Below are 18,995 nucleotides of genomic sequence, written 5' to 3'. Positions count from 1 at the left end.
CCACAACCTTACATGGGTTACTGGAGCACCCTATTTCCAATGTAGGAATGTCCAACCCCCATTATAGGAAAATCAGCCCTCTATAATGGTGAACTGTTATTAAGAGCCATACGCACGGTCGACTAATCTGTCGTTGCGCACGAAGTCGCCGCAACTCCGTGCGCATAGACACGGCAACTTCCACATACATAACAGATAGTAATAGTTGCCGGGCGACTAGTCGACCGTGCGTAATGGGTCTAGAGCCTAATGTTAGGGCTTTCTCTTGAGCTATTTTCTTCTATCTGTTTAGTTCACACAAAAAAAAATTAAGGCTTAGTAAATAAAATACAGTAAAAACCAAGTAATTATTTATTTTAATTACAGTTTAAACATAAAAATATGAAGTGCAAGTCTTATAAGTTGTACAAAAATAAATGAAACCAAGTGTTGTTTCAACATTAAGCTAGCATGGTAGGTATCTAAGCCATGTTTTACTAACCAAAAGCTAAATTACATATCACATTTTTAATAAAACAACAAGAAACCCTTAAAGTATTGAATCGGATATTCCACAGGTTTTTAAAGCCTACACAGACAATGCGCGAAGCACGACGCAATGGTGACAGAACGTCAGTCACACTGAAGTCTGCGGCTGAGATCTATAGAGCGGACTTTGACTTTGCTCAGACTTAAGATTGAATTAAAACGAGATAGATTTACGTGAGAGATATAACTCTGTTTCGTTTTAACTCTGTCTTAAGTCTAAGCTAAGTCAGAGTGCGCTCTATAGATCTCACCCTCAATGAATAAACGACTTGTATTGTTAACACAGCAAACAGTATGGAGCAAGTTGCACTAGCACAACGCAAACGCCTTAGTCCTTAACGCGTAAAATTTAACTCCTCATGCGCCATTTTTAACTTTTAGTGTCAAATTTCAGGTCATAAGTATGATTTTAGCCCTTATTTTACAGGTGAACCGTACTTTTGACATGACAGTTGACCCCTAGAGTTAAAATGGCGCGTGAGGAATCATTTTGTACTGACTATACCTCAAGCGCCCTGTTAACGATTTATATTTTTCATCAAACCAATGTTAAACTTGCTCATAGTCTCGTTATTCTTTGTCGTGGTGTTATCGTGCGATATTACAATGAACAAAAATATCTACAGTTGTAAAGCATTTTTGGATGTAATGATCACAGATTTGCGACGATCATTGACCTATATATTACTTCGTAAGGACAGGGCCATTGAAACAGCAAAATGGCACCGACTCATTGGTCCTAAAATGTTTATTTAGCACCAATGCAACCTCAGTGACGTCTGGATTTCAATCGGGTCGTTCATTAGTATCTAAGAGGTGGCGCTGATTTATTTGATTCCAAAACCGTGAAACATTTTGTTCGCTTGGGCATATCTTGTCATTTATATCGATGGCGACGATAGAGATTTATTCGCATGCCCGCAAAACATCAGTTTATCAAAAACGCCGTCAATCATGATTTCCATCAAACGTACATATTGTTGCACAAGTGTGTCAAATAAAGCTATATATTATCAAATAAAAATTTGACAAGCACGTAAAGACAAATAAAGATCGTTAACAGGACGCTTAGGGCCGATTCACACCGGAATTGCAGCGGCCGGCAGCGACGCAGCGAGGACGGCAGATTCTGCCGCAGGCAGTAAAAAGAATTTTAAACTTTATCTACATAATTAAGAGACCAGCATCGCTTTTCAACCTTTTAATTATGTAGATAAAGTTTAAAATTCTTTCACACTGAAAGTGCTCTGCCGGCCGCTGCGGTTCCGGTGTGAATCGGCCCTTAGGAGCCGAGTTGTGTACACGTCCGTCGCACGTCTGTAGAGCTTTTAGAGCCTTTAGAGCTGTTTAAAACTTGTTAAATGGCTACTAAAATCCATAAAACTTAAGTATTATTATACAAACGATTTTTTTACAGTTACAATACATCTAAATGCAATAAATACAGCTGGGCTTTGATTTACCTAGATTTAAGCACATTCGCAAAGTTACGGAGCTGTGAACTGAGACTGTCTATTCCATTCAAGACACTGTCAACTTCAGATTTTAGTTCCAAGAGGTCAGGTAAGTTGTTACAATCAGGCACGTTTAGAAGAGTGGTAAATATTTTGTCCCACAAGACATTTTTCATGTACCTGTAAAAAAGATTAGAATTGACTGCAGTCACGCGAATTTTAAGGTTATTAATCTTTTTTTTTTCTTAATAAAGAATATTAGCCATATTAAATGACTAATATTCCCCTTTCCTCTCCAACTAAGCGTCAGGCTTGTGCTAGGAGTAGGTACGACAATAGTGCAACGGGCGGGGTTTGAACCGTCGACCTTTCGGTATTCAGTCCACTCCTTTACCGGTTGAGCTATTGTGGCCGATTCTCTTGTACACAATCTCTAAACTAAACTAAATTAACAAGTCTAAATCTAGTGCCATCGTTTTCCGCAAGCAACATTATGACAGGGATAGCAATAGATTTAGAGGTGCCATTTTAGTTTAGTTTAGAGATTGTGTACAAAAGAATTAGCCACATTGAGGCTCTTTAATATATAATAGGAAAAGGCGACTGGATCTATCAACGCACAGACGGATTGGGGTGAAGTTTCACATGCGGGATTTTTACCCACCGAAACCCCCTGGATGGCCACCCTCAGGGCATAATGAGACTTTGGCAACCAGATTCAGTCAAACCATTATGTTCATCACACAGAAGTGGGAATTTAACACTTGGCCTATGGTTTCAGTCAATTTGAACCATTAGACTAACAAGCCAGTTCATATGATTTTTATTTTATCTTATCTGAGTCAATGATTCATATGTCTCTTTTTGGGGCAACACTACCCTGTCCGTGGAGAGAAATTAGTATAGCGCTCCATCTTAGGCTGAATCATCACTTGCCACCAGGTCTGATTGCAGCCAAGCGCTAGAATATAGTCTATAAATTTTAAAAAAGCGCTATCTCTGTTATGTAATTCGAGTTCCCATACTAATGATATAGAGGCAAAGATCTCTGGGGGTTAACCATTGAGACACCAAGTTTTTTGAAATCATATTTGTGATTGGTTAATTTCTCAAAATGGTTAACGCCCACTGAGATTTTTGCCTCTCATTTATATGGGATGACGTAACAAAGAGAGTGCTATACTAACTTCTTTCCGCGGATAGGGTATAAGTATAGTACGCGACAGGTGAAGATGGCAATTGGGGTATGAAGTTAGGGGACGCCCCGCACAGTCGCCGCGCACCGGGTTGGCGCGGGTGACGTGTAAAGTGTAAAGGGCGTCTTCACCCGAATGCCATCTCGACCTGTCGCATTATATATTATTATTTTCTTGGAAAAAACTGGCAACCCAGGAAATGTCAATTTGTTTGATTCAAATAAATTATAAATTTAAATTATATAAATATAAATTATAAATAAATTGATTAAATTATAAATGTACCTACAATATTTTATTTCGCATTTTTAGTTTAATCAATATACTTATAATAAAACTGTAACAGGTCAAATTCTGTACATTGAAGATATTTTGAAAAATTTTTTTCGAGGGCACTATAATCACGGAACAGAAAAAACAGTGGAAGTGCTAAGTAGGCGTGGCACGCGTGCCACAATTAAGCGTAGTTACGCTTAACTGATCCCAGTCGCGTTCTAACATCGCGTAGAGTAGTCTCGCGACAAATTCATATTGCCCTAGCAATGCCGTACTGCCGTTTTGTAGTGTAAAAATGATAGTAGGAGATAAAATCTTAAAAATGGAGGTGTTTCGTATTATCGGTAAGTACGATTTTCATTGTTTTCTAATAAATATTAATTTATTTCAATTTACTAATATTTAATAGAATGGTTAGTTAAAATCAACCTTAAACAATTAAGATAAAGTTTATTTTGGATTGATTCTATTCCGAAAGTACTTCGCTCCGTGTTCGCTACTCAAATAGTGATGTGGCCAAGTAGAATATTGAATTTATCGATTGATATCGATACAAGGATATAAATAAATAGTAACGCAATAATTATAATTTATTAACGAGTGAGACGTTGCATTGATCACTAAATAGACATCAGTAGTTCCTCTAACCTTCATTTAAAATATTTTTAGGTTTCCCAAAGCAACGGGTAGAGTTAATTGGATGCCAACCAAATCAAGCATGATATGCTCTGAACATTTCTTTAGAAGTCGATTTTATAATATCAAATAAAGGATATAGATATACGAAACCTACTGCGCTTCCATCAATGAAAATCGTTAAGTCTTTTAATCAAATAACCTTGTTTTATTTTATTACTTTCAGTAAGTATTGAAAATACTTGATATTATAATACAAAACAACACACCTCTTAGTTATATTTTTGTATGAAGATTGACTGACTAAATATCAAATTTAATTCATAAACACACTAATTAATTTTTCTCCTATTCATTTTTATATAGGTACTAGATGATGCCCGCGACTTCGTCCGCGTGGATTTAGGTTTTTAAAAATCCTGTGGGAACTTTTCAACTTTCCGGGATAAAAAGTAGCCTATGTCCTTTCCCGGGATGCAAGCTATCTCTGTACCAAATTTCATCAAAAACGGTTGATCGGTTGAGCCGTGAAAAGCTAGCAGACAGACAGACAGACAGACACACTTTCGCATTTATAATATTAGTACGGATTTATTCTCAAAATTTAATTTTGGTTTCAGCCACAAAATGATAAATGTGGTCACTCCAGGTTCTTCAAAAAGACAAAGTGATTCGGAGATTCCTGCGTCTAATCACGTTACCGATTTGATGAAGGCAATATTCGAAAAATATATACATAAATGTTCGCATACACCATTTATTAAAATTAAAAATAAGACTTTCGAAACGCCAGTTTCTTAACAAATATGTTTTATTTCAAGGGCAATAAATAAAATTTATCTATTTTCATACGTTGCAGTATTTATTGTGCATACTTGTAAAAGGCATGCATACATACCAGCACTTTTATTCAATTTTATAATTACCTTTTTTAATTTTATTTTTGCGAATGAACAAAATAACGAGTATCTATCGATATCGATAGGTAATTCATTGAGCTACGTGGTGCAGCCTTAACTGAGTAGGAAAAAAAATCGACCGATCACGCAAATGTCAACCATATGTTTAAAGTAATTAAGTTTATAATTGCTACTACTTAGAATACCGCCATCTATGGTCAAGTAGCGGAATTAATTGGACAATTAAATCTAGTGTGACTATAGCTCGTAAATACGTTCTTCCGCTAAAGCAAAATAAATCTTATTTCTAGAACGTCAGGGTTTATTTCCAAATCTGTGACGTAGGCTAGTTTTGACTAAACTTAAACGACAAATCAAATGATTTGTTTCTTTGTCGTGCAATATATGACTATCGGTATATTTGTATGAGTTTGGCGACAGCGGTTCCTATAGTAATTTTGGTGAATTGCACTTCCACTGTTCTTTCTGTTCCGTGACTATAATCGATACTGAACCCAAAACAGTATTTTTTTTTTGTCTGTCTGTCTGTCTATCTGTCTGTCTGTCTGTCTGTATCACGGCCGCGCATCACGCTGAAACTACTGAATGGATTCCAATGAAACTTGTTACGATTTGAGGTCATACTATGAGGAAGAATATAGGATACTTTTTATCCCGAAATTCAGCATGGTTCCCGTAGGAGAGGGGATGAAAGTTAAAATGTATACTGAGTTGTAATTCATTGGAGGAGGTGGTTCTTTTTTCTACATCGATTTTTTCGCATTCTGGACCGATTTGCAAATTTTTTTTTTAAATCAACAAAAAAGTTTTCGTGGTGGTCACATAAAAAATTCTGGATTCAACTCCTTAATCCTGATGCTGCAGGGTTACTGCCCGCCTGAGTTATCAAGATTCAGGAAGTGTTCATAGTGAATTCATATTGTAGGTACCAAGCAACGACTTTATTCTCAGACTTCAAGTCCCAACTCCTCAACCCTGATGATGTAGGGTACAGCACTCCTAAACTATAATGTTTCAGTAACTGCGGATGATGCAAAATTAATTTAGGTACCAAGCATAGGCTACATCATTGAACTTCGGATCCTAACTCCTCAATCCTGATGCTGCAAAGTACTAAAGTCCTAAATCGTGGGGATTTTAGAATTTCTGATAGTGAATTGATATTTTAGGTATCAAGCAACGGCTTCACGATGACACTCCCAGTCCGAAATACTCCACCCGAGCGAAGCCGGGGCGGGTCAGCTAGTTGATAAAATAAAAACTCACCTTGGAAATTTTTTATCTATGTTCCACTGTCCAAGACGGTTAGCTACCTTCATGTAGTTGCCCATCAAGATAACATAAATTGTACCAGCAAGACAGTACAAGTCGGTTTGGTATGTCCAAGGCTTGTTTTCTCTCATTTCTGTACAAGTGAATCCTTCTGTAGCAATTAACTGCAACAGAACAGTTAATAATATCTTATTATTTAAAAGAGTAATGTACCCATAAGTGCAATGTACCCACCATTTTCTTATAGAATTTTTGTAAAAGTTATCAATGTATGGGTATAAAAACCCCTTCCCGGAAATGTCCGGAACGACCGAGGAAAATTATTATCAAAATCGGTTCATTGATCTTTGAGATAATCGCAGACAAATATAACATAGACACGGATCGAATACATAACGATACGGGTCGCTTAAAAATCAGCTAAACTCAAATACCTTATGTTTGAGGTCTGTTTGCGTAGGTACAGGAAGTTTTACGTTATAGATAACTAGCTGATGCCTGCGACTTCGTACGCGTGGATTTAGGTTTTTTAAAATCCTGTGGGAACTCATCAATTTTCCGCGATGAAAAGTAAGCCTGTGTCATTGCAAACTATCTCTGTACCAAATTTCGTCAAAAACGGTTGAATGGTTGAGCCGTGAAATGCTAGCAGACAGACAGACAGACAGACAGACAGACACACTTTCGCATTTATAATATTAGTATGGATTTTGTTATAAACTTTCATTCAAGTAAGTATTTAATTCAAGTATACTCGAATGAAATTAGTTTAGCACTATTGGCGGGAAAATCGACGTGGAGGGGACTTTGAATAATGATGTGATAAAAATTAAAATGCAATACTGAATACATACTTCTCTGAAAGTAGTTTCTTGAGGAAATAATGACATATCTATTGCACATCCTAAATCAATCAATTGTAAGGATGGTGTTCTCCATTCCTGAGTTGGGCTGTAATTAATTGAGAAAATAATATTTAGAGACATGTAGTACAAGTCTTAATGTCCACTGGCAAGTTTTCTTACATTGATGACATTGCCTTGTGAATTTCTGGCAATTTTTAATTAGTTATTGTACAAAATTTGCAGTTGTTAACTTGCTGAAGTATATACAGTTCAAGAATCTGACTTCTGCAATAAATTGTAAAAGTTACTCGCCAGTGAACACTTGGCCTTATAATAAATAAGTATATTAAATTTGTCGTAGGATAATCGGAAACATTAAATCGAATGATTTGAATCTGACATTTGAATGATGTTTTTCATAGTGAAATGGATTATGATGAAATGATAAGAACAGTTATTTGATTAAGATTTGATCAATTCACGGAAGATGTTAAAATGATAACTTAATATGATACTTTCCCTAAACAAATCTAGTAATTTAATCATTTGATCAAATGTTTTTAGTGAATGTTTTCTACATGGGCTACTAGACTCTCGATCATCGCTTGTCGTCTTTTCATTCAGGACCTTCGTTTCACTACAGAGGTCACCGGCTAGCTTCATTTAGGACCTCCATGGCGAGCTTCTGGCTTCGCCTTTACAAGTACACTCTAGGGGTACAACAGATGTCAAATTTTGTTCTGGGCTACGCCTTGGTACGCCGGTTACTTCGGATCTTCACTACCCCTGCGACATTTATCTACTTTCTATCAAATTAACTGCTGCTTTTGCGAAAATCCTAAGATTTTCTCCGATTGTCCTGCGACATCATAACACATTTTTAATCAAAATCATACGTACATCTTCATTAATAGGAAGTTGTCCGGCTTAATATCAGCGTGAATGATCTGCGCTTTATGCAAATAGTGAACTATGGAGAGCATTTCTGAAGTCAATAAAATGACAATAAACTCGTTTATACATTTTGAAGTGGCAACTTTAACTTTGTTCGCGACATCCAATAAAGAACCATATTTTGAATATTCAGATACAAATAAACTCGCGTTTTCTCCAAGAAAGGCTGTTGTTATGTCCATGTAACCTGGAAGCTGAATACAATACCTTGTTAATGTAAACTATACATGCACTGTAGTAAAGTTCTAAAGCAATAAATAATAACATAAATTGCACCAGCAGAATAAATAATAATAAATCTTATAATGTGGATATTTCTGTGTTAATAGAAATAAAAATAATTTATATTCACCATGAAGGGATCCTTAATTCTAGCTTTTATTTCTTGACAGATATAGAACTCCCACGGTCGGCTCGGTTTTTGATATTTTACAGCAACCGACTTATTGCTGTGTAGGTCCAAAGATAAGAATACTGCTCCATAATTTCCTTTGCCGAGTTGCTTCTCAATAGAAAATTTGTTATGCCCTACGTTCATTACAGTACCAGTCTGTATTTTTGGAATAGTTCTTACTTCCACATAGCCATCTTCATGGGTTTTGTTAGGAAACTTAACATATTCTAATAGTGACGCTAATATCTTCTTATTAAATGGATCAATCACTTTTGGGAATTCTATATCGGCCGGTCTAGGTATGTCACTAGTTTCTACTAGAGAAATTGAGTGAGTGCATTTAAAAGCAGCACATTCCATTGAGTTTTCACTATCGACATCCATGCCGTAGCCGTCGGACTGGAAGTCCGACTGGCGCGAGTAAATCGAAGAGATTCTACTGTCCTTGCCGACAGAATCCCGACTGTCTTCGGATTGGATGTCAACCCTATGTTCAAAGTCCAAAAGTCTTTTAGAAATGTCTTTATTTTTGTCGATTGAATGAGATATTTTAGCAGACTGAATCGGTGTAGCGGTCTGCGCCGTCATACCGTCTTTACTATCGGTGTCAGACAGACCAGATGATGGTGGGACTTGAGCCTGTTCAGGACTCGATACGTACAAATTTTTATGCATTTTCTGCGATATGTTTGGACTATTAGTAAATTTAGGTGTATTTGCGTTGTCTTTGGGTTCATTTCTGTTGGATATGAAGTTTAAAAATTGATTCGAAAATCCAATGTCTGGCGACTTCTGACTAAGCTTAACATTTGGCTGATCGTGCCTCACGTTCCTTAATACTGAACTATTAGGACTTTTTTCTAATGCCTGATTCTTAGACTGAATGGCATTACTGTTATTAACATATTTATCTTCTTCACTCCTCTCTTGACTTTTCATAGAAGAATCGGAAGTTTCTTGTTTAACTTGAGATTCGGAATACGTATTTTGTACCATATTAGCGTCTTGTACTATAGTATTACGGTAATTATTTTGAGGAGGTTGAGGACTTTGGTAAATTTGAAACGGTGGATTACTAGGCATTCCATATGGCGATTGAGTGTTTTCTACAGGTTTAGCGGGTTGTCGATAAGGACTTTGAACAACGTTATAATTTGTACTTCCGGAGTGCTGGTTTGTATTGGAATACATATTTGGGCTATTGTATTGACTTTGGGTATTATAATTCGGCTGTCCGTATGCTTGATTAGGAGCAGCCACTTGGTTCGGTCTTTGCTGGTAGTATAATGAGTTGGAGTACTGAGGCTGATGTGGAGGGCTCTGATAAACTGCCGCTGGTTGATGTTGTTGCTGGCTAGTGTAGGCATGTCGATCGGGTGCGTTGGGGTAGTGGAACTCCTGCCGATTGCCGTAGCTCGGCTGAGGACTCATCATAGCATGCGCGGGACTGGACACTGGGGAATGCTGGTATACCATTTGGTTCGAGTAGGTGGGGCTCTGAAACCCCACAGGGACCGATGGATTCATATCATGGGTGTTTTGTACACCAGGGTGCTGGGGACTATGATAGGCGTTCGGGTTTGGGCTCCCGAAACCTTGAGCTTGTGGTTGATTCATTAAATGGCTGTTATGATACGGTTGTTGGTAATTGTAACCTTGTTGGTAATGAGGGTGGATAGATCTTTGAGGTGAATATCCACTGTAGTTCTGCGGAAGAGGCTTCTGATACTGATGATCGTGAGAATGGTAAGACCCCGAGGACGGCGGAAGCACCCCTTTGCTTTCTACTTGATCACGTTTCAACTGATAATTTCTAGCGAATTGGCCATTAGGCAGTCTCGACTGAGTTGAAATTGAATTTCTTTTAGGTGCAGTGTTCTGTAGGTTTGGGTCATTTTGATTATTATACATTGAGTCGTAATTGGTAGTGTATCCTGTAAAATTTGTTCTTGTTGATTGTCCTGAGGAGCTGGAGCCTGATTTGCTGAAAACAAGAAAGTATTAACAATTTAAAAGCTTCGGTTCAAGACATATTGTGGTAAAGCTAAAACGTTGTCCAGAAAATACGTCCACATAACATTCGTGCAATGACCATTCGGCTCAACAATGCGATGGTCACGTAATCGTGTTTTATTTGGGTACTATTTGTTACATATACATCCAACCAACCAATCACAAACATGTTTTCAAAAAACATTCGAAATTCAATAAGAAAACATACTTTCGTTTGTGATTGGTTGGTAAGTCAAAATGGTTAGCGCCCACTGAGATTTTTGCCTCTATCATTTGTATGGGATTACGTAACTGAGAGAGCGCTATACTAAGTTTTTTCCACGGATAGAGTATGGTCGTCGCCACCGGTCGCTCAGCTTACCTATTGTACTCGCGCGTGGCTTCCATTATAACGGACAGCCCGGCGCCCTGCGCATCGGCGGCGAGCGGCTCGGACGGACGCGCGTCGCGCCCGCCCAGCTCGGCCGCCTCCGCCACACTCTCGTCCATCACAAACTTCGGCACGGACGCATATTTACTGGACTGATCGATGCTTGTGGGTTTTTTGAACTGTGACATATTTGGGGTGCTAGCATCTTTGATGTTGAAATTGAACACTTGTGTGCAGGAAGGTTCATCGTAATAAGCAGTCTTGTTCACCTGAAATATAGTACGGTAATTAGAAACGGGCATCAATTAAAATTTACTGTTCAATATATAGCTGGATACTCAGTGTAGCATTTTTTATTTTATTTTATGTGTAGACTAGTCTAGCTAATGGTACGGAACCATTCATGCGCGACTCCGACTCGCACTTGGCCGGTTCTTTAATTACCTGTTGCGTGGCTACGACGGGAGGAGCATTAAATTTATTTGCATTTTCTTTGTCCTCAGGGAAATTTCTGGCGTCCACTTCATAACTTTTTTTGACGTTGATGGCCATTGTCATAGAACGGTCTTCGTGTATGTCGAATTTAGGCACTTCGAATTGTTGAGCCGCTACTGGCTGCACCATAGACGGCTCTGCTGCGACAAAAGTATTACAATAAAATAAAAACCTACCAGGTATTTACATATTGTTTACTAGATGATTCCCGCGACTTCGTCTGCCTGGATTTAGGTTTTTGAAAATCCCGTGGGAACTCTTTAATTTTCCGGGATAAAAAGTAGCCATGTCCTTCCCTGGGATGCAAGCTATCTCGGTACCAAATTTCATCAAAATCGGTTGAACGGTTGAGCCGTGAAAAGCTAGCAGACAGACAGACAGACAGACACACTTTCGCATTTATAATATTAGTGTGGATTCTATCTCACGAAGAAGTGTCAAGCTGAAACTATTTATTCGAATTCGGTACCACAGTATACTTTTTGATTGTCAATTTGTGGAATTCGTAAGACAATGATATAATGGTAATAATTAATTACGGAAAACTAAAACTAAAGCTACAAGGATTCAATCTTTCTTGTACATAGCCAAACGAACTTTGTATGATAGAAGATGTAATATTCGTTTCAAGTTGAAATGTGTATGAATAAAAATTTTATAATTTACCATTATCGTTAAATATATTTCTCAGCTCCCATCGAGCTTCCTTAGTATTCACAGTAACGGAATCCCCAAGAAGGTTACTCATTAAGCTTCTATTAAACTCTTCCATCAAATTGTTTTTGCCGTAGCCGTTATCGGCATAGATATTTGCTTGCGGTGCCATTTGATTTTCTTTGTCGACAATAACACTTCTTTCGTTATCGTCATTTTTCTTAATGCTAACTTCTTTCGAGTCAAGATTAACTAATAATTTAGGTTCGCCCGGAGAATGCATGTTCGTTACTTTAGTTACGTTCTGTAGTGTGGGCATCGTCATAGGCATTAGTTGTGCCATATGGTCATGTTCTGCGTCTAGAGCGCAGTTAGCGAGTGTTTCTAAAGCACTGCATTGCGCAAAGTTTTCATTAATACTCTTATAGGTTTCCTTTATTTCAACCTCTTCTAGTTTGACCTCCTTTTGTACATTATATTTTCTGGCTCTGATCTCTTCTAAACTATACTCTTTGTCATTAACATATACCTAAAATGTTACATAATTTTTATTAATAATTGACTTGACAAAAATTAGCTTTTATAAATACAAACTATCAAAGTTATACAATGCACTCAGCACATGAAGTTTTTAAGTGGTATCTATCAACGCACAGCTCAAACTACTGTCAGACTGAAATTTAACATGCAGATAGCAATTATAATGTAGACATCTGCTTAGAAAGGATTTCTGAAAATTAATTGCCTGGGATAAAACAGGAATTTGAAATTTGTGTAGTCCATGTGAATGCGTGAATAAGCTATTTATACATGTTTATGAAAGACTGTACAGTCAAGTTGTGTATTTATATGGGATAGGAGGTTGACAAAGCATTACATATTTACATACCTGTGTTTTATTATAACAGGGTATTTTGGTTGGGTCAGCTGGGTCAGGTACAGATAGCGGCACGTTAAACGTCAAATCGTCCAGACAATAAGGCAAATGGTTCCCAGAAAGTTTTAATTCTTCATTATCATCCTCATATGCTAAAATATAATATTTAATTTATAACAATCAGTTCTTAGTTATTATTTTGATCACAGCATTTTCTTCTACACAAGGAAGCTCATATGTGGAAAGTCAAACAAGCAGGTGGGTCACGAGATGTTAAATCTAAGTCAACTCACGCGTAAAAGGTAACGGCTGATGCGGCACTATATTAGAATGAATCATCTTGGTCTTTGGATTTGTCCATATCCCAACTTCTTTCTGATTCTCAACATTACTGCAGGCTTGCACTAGTGATGCTGGCCCCGGATCTTCTGCGACATGAACTGTTCCTCTTGAAGTTGAAGGAGCATCCTATGGACAAAAAAGAACAATAGATTGGCTTATGAGGAGATTAAATTTTTTTTTTTATTTATAGATATGGAGCTTAGAAAGAAAGCTTCTTTATGGAGGTTCCAAATTAATAACGAGGAAAAAACATGTATCAAATGTGAGAAAGGAGAGCCCTTTCTCACATTTTATACATTATATTGAAAGAAAGAGTAAAAAAGTGGTAATAAAAAAATATTAATATGTACTTAGATTTTGTCAGGTGCCCCCCATTTAGTAGTTGACTCCACAAAAGCAGTGTTTTAAATCAAAACTTTTAAATTTTTTCTTTTCTTAGGTCTAGGTTAGGTAGTTGTCTTTGTGTGAACAAAGAGGCAACTAAATAACTTATGCCTTTTAAAAAGAGACATTGTCTAATGGTTATTTATTCAGAAAGTTTTAACTAAAAATATCTAGAGTTCTTATGAATCAATTAAACTAAATAATAAAAGTTATAACATAAGTGTGCAATGTAAATCAAATGCATAATCAAAATAAACTGATGAGAGTAAAGAATAAATTTTCTCTCTCTTCTCTGGCAATTATAAAGTAGCACTAAGTTAGCTTAGCTGTACTCACCTCATAAATATTGACCATAATATTAGAATTAGGTACTCTATTGACAACAGCTTGTTGTCTTACAACCCCGGGCACAACATTTTTTATGCTTTCACCGACTCTTTGTACTGGTACATTGGCTATATTCCGTCTTTTAAAAGATTTTAAGGATGTCAAAGCCAATCTAGTCTCAGCCAAAGCTGAAGCCGCCTTCCTTTTAGTAGGTGAATCATCATGTAGCATTCTTTGAGCAAAAAACAGTTGGAAGTTCCTGAAAAGTCATTTATATTCACAAATTGTTTAAGCTGGAAAAGCAATTTTATAATTAAAGACCTTAATTTGAAATAGAATATTGAAACAAATAAAATTAACAGGATGCAATGAAATTTGTTGAACTATAGCAACTCAGAATGTGGAAGTTGCTGATGTCAAAAATAAATTACATATTCTTAGTGATCTAAATATATAAAAGAAATGGGTGACTGACTGACTGACTGATCTATCAACGCACAGCTCAAACTACTGGACGGATCAGGATGAACTTTGGAATGCAGATAGCTATTATGACGTAGGCATCTGCTAAGAAAGGATTTTTGAAATTTCAACCCCTAAGGGGGTGAAATAGGGTTTTGCAACTTGTGTAGTCCACGCGGACGAAGTCGCGAGCATAACCTAGTTATTAAATAAAATTCGTTCCAAAATACGTAAAATCCACATCCTCTGTTAGTTTTACTTTTAAATTTAATAACCATTTTAAGATATGGATTAAAGTAAAAGAGTATGTCAAATGTTTATGATGTCACATTTCACTATTTCAACTTTTGTTAAATGTTTTGATTAGTTAGCAATATCCTTAGTAAGAATAGGTATAGAAGTGGCAAAGGAGTGTTTGCTTGTCACAGCACTGATAGTTAGCGTAAAATCACAGTGTACATTATTGGTAAAACACAGATTACTTGCATTTATTTAAATTAAGTTGTAAGTATATTATCCATACTAATATTAAGTACTAGCTGATCCCCGCGGCTTCGCCCGCGTAGATTTAGGTTTTTAAAGATCCCGTATAGCCTATGTCACTCAGGAATAATGTAGCTTTCTACTGGTGAAAGAATTTTTAAAATCGGTCCAGTAGTTTTTGAGCCTATTCAGTACAAACAAACAAACAAACAAACAAACAAACAAACAAACAAACAAACAAAGTTTTCCTCTTTATAATATTAGTGTAGATAATACAACGGGCCGTGCAGCAGAAATCGTAATATTTTAATTTCGCCATAACTTCAAAACCAAACGTCCAATTTTAATCATTCAAAGACCAAATATTATCTCCATAAACTGTTCTTAGTGATGAAATCATTTATTTTGATAAGGATTAATAGCATGAGTAAAATAAACGCGTTTAAATGTAGTCCAAAAAAAATTCAAGATTTTTAAATAAAAAATGGTTGCTGTGCCTCACTCGACATAGATGGGTATAGTGTGTCGCGGACTTTTTTGTAGATATTTATAAGATCTACAATTAATTAGAACATTTTATGGTTCTATCTTTTATAGTTTAGGCAGCGTACGCAAAATAAGTAACTTTTCTGGTTGATTTTTTACACCTTGTGTCCGAAAAACCCAAATATCTTACGGAACCCTATTTTTTTCCAAAATAAAATATAGCCTATGTTACTCGTGGATAATGTAGCTTTCGAATGGTGAAAGAATTTTTGAAATCGGTCCAGTAGTTTTTGAGCCTATTCAGTACAACCAAACAAACAAACAAACAAACAAACAAACAAACAAACAAACAAACAAACAAAGTTTTCCTCTTTATAATATTAGTGTAGATAAATGCGAAAGTGTGTCTGTCAGTCTGTCTTCTAGCTTTTCAAGGCCCAACAGTTTAACCGATTTTGAAGAAATTTAATACAGAGTTAGCTTACACACCGAGGATGGACATAGGCTTACTTTTTATCCCAAGGCCTATCCGTTCAACTTGAAATTTAGCGCATAAAAATTTGTATGGGTTCTTAAAATAGGAAAAACATTGCCCCACATTTAAAGACAGCAGCCACCATTTCTATTTCTTAATTAGAATTCTGTATGGCAACTTTAAGTTAGCTAAAGTTATGATTGCTAAAGAGTTTACAAGATCACTTACATATGGGCTTGTTCGAGCTCGTCTAATGGTTGTGCCTTTGCCTGAAGTCCCAACATATACACTTGGTTTGCTTTCTTATAGTCTCCTGACTCCTCACAGTAGCATGCCCAAGCTCGGTAAAACTCTGAGCATTCTACACCAACCCCAGTATTGTATAACCTTTGATATATTTCAAGTGGATTTGAAAGACAGTCAACCTAAAATGTTTAAAAAGGATAGCAATCTATCTTTTTTGCCAATCATTTATATTCCAATAAATTGTTATAGCTCTTCTACTCAATTAAGTAAAATACTAACGGTCACAATCAATAATATCAATCTATCTATAATAATCTGTTTATAGCTGTGTAGTTAATTGTTGAAAAAACCATGCTTGACAATTAATAATTACATTGCTAATTACAGATTGGATTAATTATTATTCAATTCAATTCAATTCCCAATTATTGGCTTTTAGGTGTGCACAGATTGTCTTGCCAGTGTCACGTTTATGGAGAAGGCACGAAGGAGATTGTTTGGATTCATTTTGGTCATTAGACCACCTGACATTTTAAGAAGTAAAATCTAATTTAGATTTCACCTATAATAATAGAAACAATTTTATGTACAACAATACACATATACCAAGTATTTTGTTAAAACAAACCATAAGCAAACCTGTTTAAGTCTGTATAACTACTAGCCATTCTTTAAATAATAACAAAACAATACAATATTATCAGTCATCTCTGTGAAAGCATTCATTGATACTGTGGATAATTCTGTTCTAGGTACACACAATCTCTAAACAAAATTAATATGACAGGTACTGTATTGCAATCTCTTCCATAATACTCTTAGCAGAAAACGATATACATTATGGCTAATTCAGTTTCTGTAGTCTCTAAATTAAAATGGTAGGTCTAAATATATTGATATCCCTTACGTAATGCTCTTTGTGTGTCAATCAAAAGAACACAGTAGCTAGGCTAGTCTAAAGTAAGTACAACATACCAGAATTTCTTATTTATTTAATGCCATTTAGCACTATTCCTATATCAAAGTAGAAAACAATAAAATTCACAGCACTTCTTCTTTAAGACTAGAGAACACCTAGTAACTACAAAATACATACATATACAACATACTAATGTACCTAATATGAACAAGAACATTATCATATTTCTTTCACAAACTTTTTTAGGGTTATATTTTTCCAATATGACATAAAGAAACCAGAATCAGTGTACCAGTCTGAATAGCTGTAATTGAAAACTCTAAACAAGAAATCTTTGTCACTTACATATTTAATCCACAATTTAACAAGTCTCCGGTCTTGAAAATATCTCTCATCTTTTTCAAATAACTGCAAACAGTCCCTTATTAATTTATCAATGTTGCCTTCATGACCATGTTTGGGAAAAGACTGCTCAACCCATTGGATGTAATTAAACCAAGGATCTAAGGGATCAGGGCCTTGATATAGTCTAATAGCTGTTTCATGTTCCCTGCAATGATATTATCAGTGTAAATTCCTATTTTTATGAATCCACTTGGAATAATTTGTTCTATTTTACACCATTGAAAGTAATGGCTATTACATCCTTAAAAGGATAAATAAATATTATGTAAGGGCTGGACAAGCTTTTGAACAGACAACAACAAACAAATAAAGGAAATAATAGTCATTTTAACCAATATATAGTGAGGCAGACTGTTTAATTCACTAGACATCATGTTAACCATCCTTTCCTCTCGCAATCGGAAGAACGGGTCTCCTCAGAATCAGAAGCGTTTAGACCATTGTCCACCATTCTGACCAAGTGCAGATTAGGCGTAGGAGCTTATTAGTTGAAATCTAAAATATACTAACTCTTTTTGCAATTGAAGCTGCCTCTGAGCATCAACATCTGATTGAGCTTGCAGTGCAGTTCCCAGCTGCATGAGATTTCTACCGCCTCTCAGAGGCTGAATATTCTCCTTACTGACATCAATATCCATCTTTTCACTTGATCACAAGCAAAATATCAGATCATTACAATTGAAAACACAATATATGATCACAAATATGCGATTCTAAAACCTCAAATAGACACGATGGATTTTACCCTTACACATTGATCAGACACACAAATAAAGTGTACTTTAACTACAAAATAATGTACTATTAATATTGTTCTTTAGGGAATCATCAATATTAGGGATTCACCGGTAATAATCTTTAAAAAATCATATCTGATAAAAATGAAGCACAAATCCAAGATTCACTAGTGTCCATCAAAGTGACAAAAATACTTAGAAGAACGATGTCTATGGTACAAATTCAAATTTTTGGAAACATGGCCGTTACAAGATTCAATGCTTCGCTTCAACAATCGTTAAAATCGGCAAGCTTGCAACCTCTAGAAAAGTGCGGCAAAGGCTCTTTTAGCTCTTTTGGCACTTGAATGACATTGACAGGGTAGTTTTAGAACAAATGTTGCCAGCAAATAAAATCTCCTCAATTTTACGGAATATATTGAAAATGTTAATGTCGAAAATAGAGTTAGTTTATCTTATATTTTAACTGAATGAGAAATTGGGAAAGTCGTCCCTTGAAACCATTTATAGGCCATGGACTTCTAATTCCAACTTTTGATGTTTACCTGCTCAAATAGTTACTTTATTTACCTATAGTCGGATTTTTAATAAAAAAACCGGCCAAGTGCGAGTCAGGCTCGCGCAACGAGAGTTCCGAACAACAGTCGTATTTTTTGAACATTTTGCACGATAATTTAAAAACTATGATGCATATAAAAATAAATAAATAAAATCCGTTTTGAAATGCACAGGTGAAGCCCTTTCATATGATACCCCACTTGATATAGTTATCTTACTTTGAAATGGAAAATACTAGGTAATTTTTAATTAAATGACCACAATTTATGACCAACAGTAACTGTCAC

At 36.0% G+C, this 18,995-nt stretch overlaps 1 protein-coding gene across 2 annotated transcripts; it reads right to left on the bottom strand.

The window, feature by feature from the left end:
• Window positions 1-337: 337 nt before the first annotated feature.
• Window positions 338-18,352, bottom strand: LOC117986945 (uncharacterized). Of its 2 annotated transcripts, none has more exons than XM_034973901.2 (14): window positions 17,924-18,352; window positions 17,354-17,558; window positions 16,072-16,268; window positions 13,947-14,196; window positions 13,178-13,352; window positions 12,897-13,036; window positions 12,020-12,536; window positions 11,303-11,493; window positions 10,850-11,127; window positions 8,434-10,459; window positions 8,028-8,275; window positions 7,137-7,233; window positions 6,277-6,446; window positions 338-2,162 (listed from the first exon to the last, which is right to left on the bottom strand). In XM_034973901.2, the coding sequence occupies exons 1-14, from the start codon at window positions 18,049-18,051 to the stop codon at window positions 1,988-1,990; spliced, it is 4,797 nt and encodes a 1,598-aa protein (XP_034829792.1). In that variant the 5' UTR covers window positions 18,052-18,352; the 3' UTR covers window positions 338-1,987. The 2 variants fall into 2 exon arrangements, with proteins under 2 accessions (XP_034829792.1, XP_034829793.1); XM_034973902.2 differs by having other exon boundaries at window positions 11,303-11,490.
• Between the last annotated feature and the right edge of the window lie 643 nt (window positions 18,353-18,995).

Source organism: Maniola hyperantus, chromosome 12, assembly GCF_902806685.2.
Source record: "Maniola hyperantus chromosome 12, iAphHyp1.2, whole genome shotgun sequence".
NCBI classification, from domain to species: domain Eukaryota; kingdom Metazoa; phylum Arthropoda; class Insecta; order Lepidoptera; family Nymphalidae; genus Maniola; species Maniola hyperantus.
This window is presented reverse-complemented; position numbering and strand designations above follow the sequence as displayed.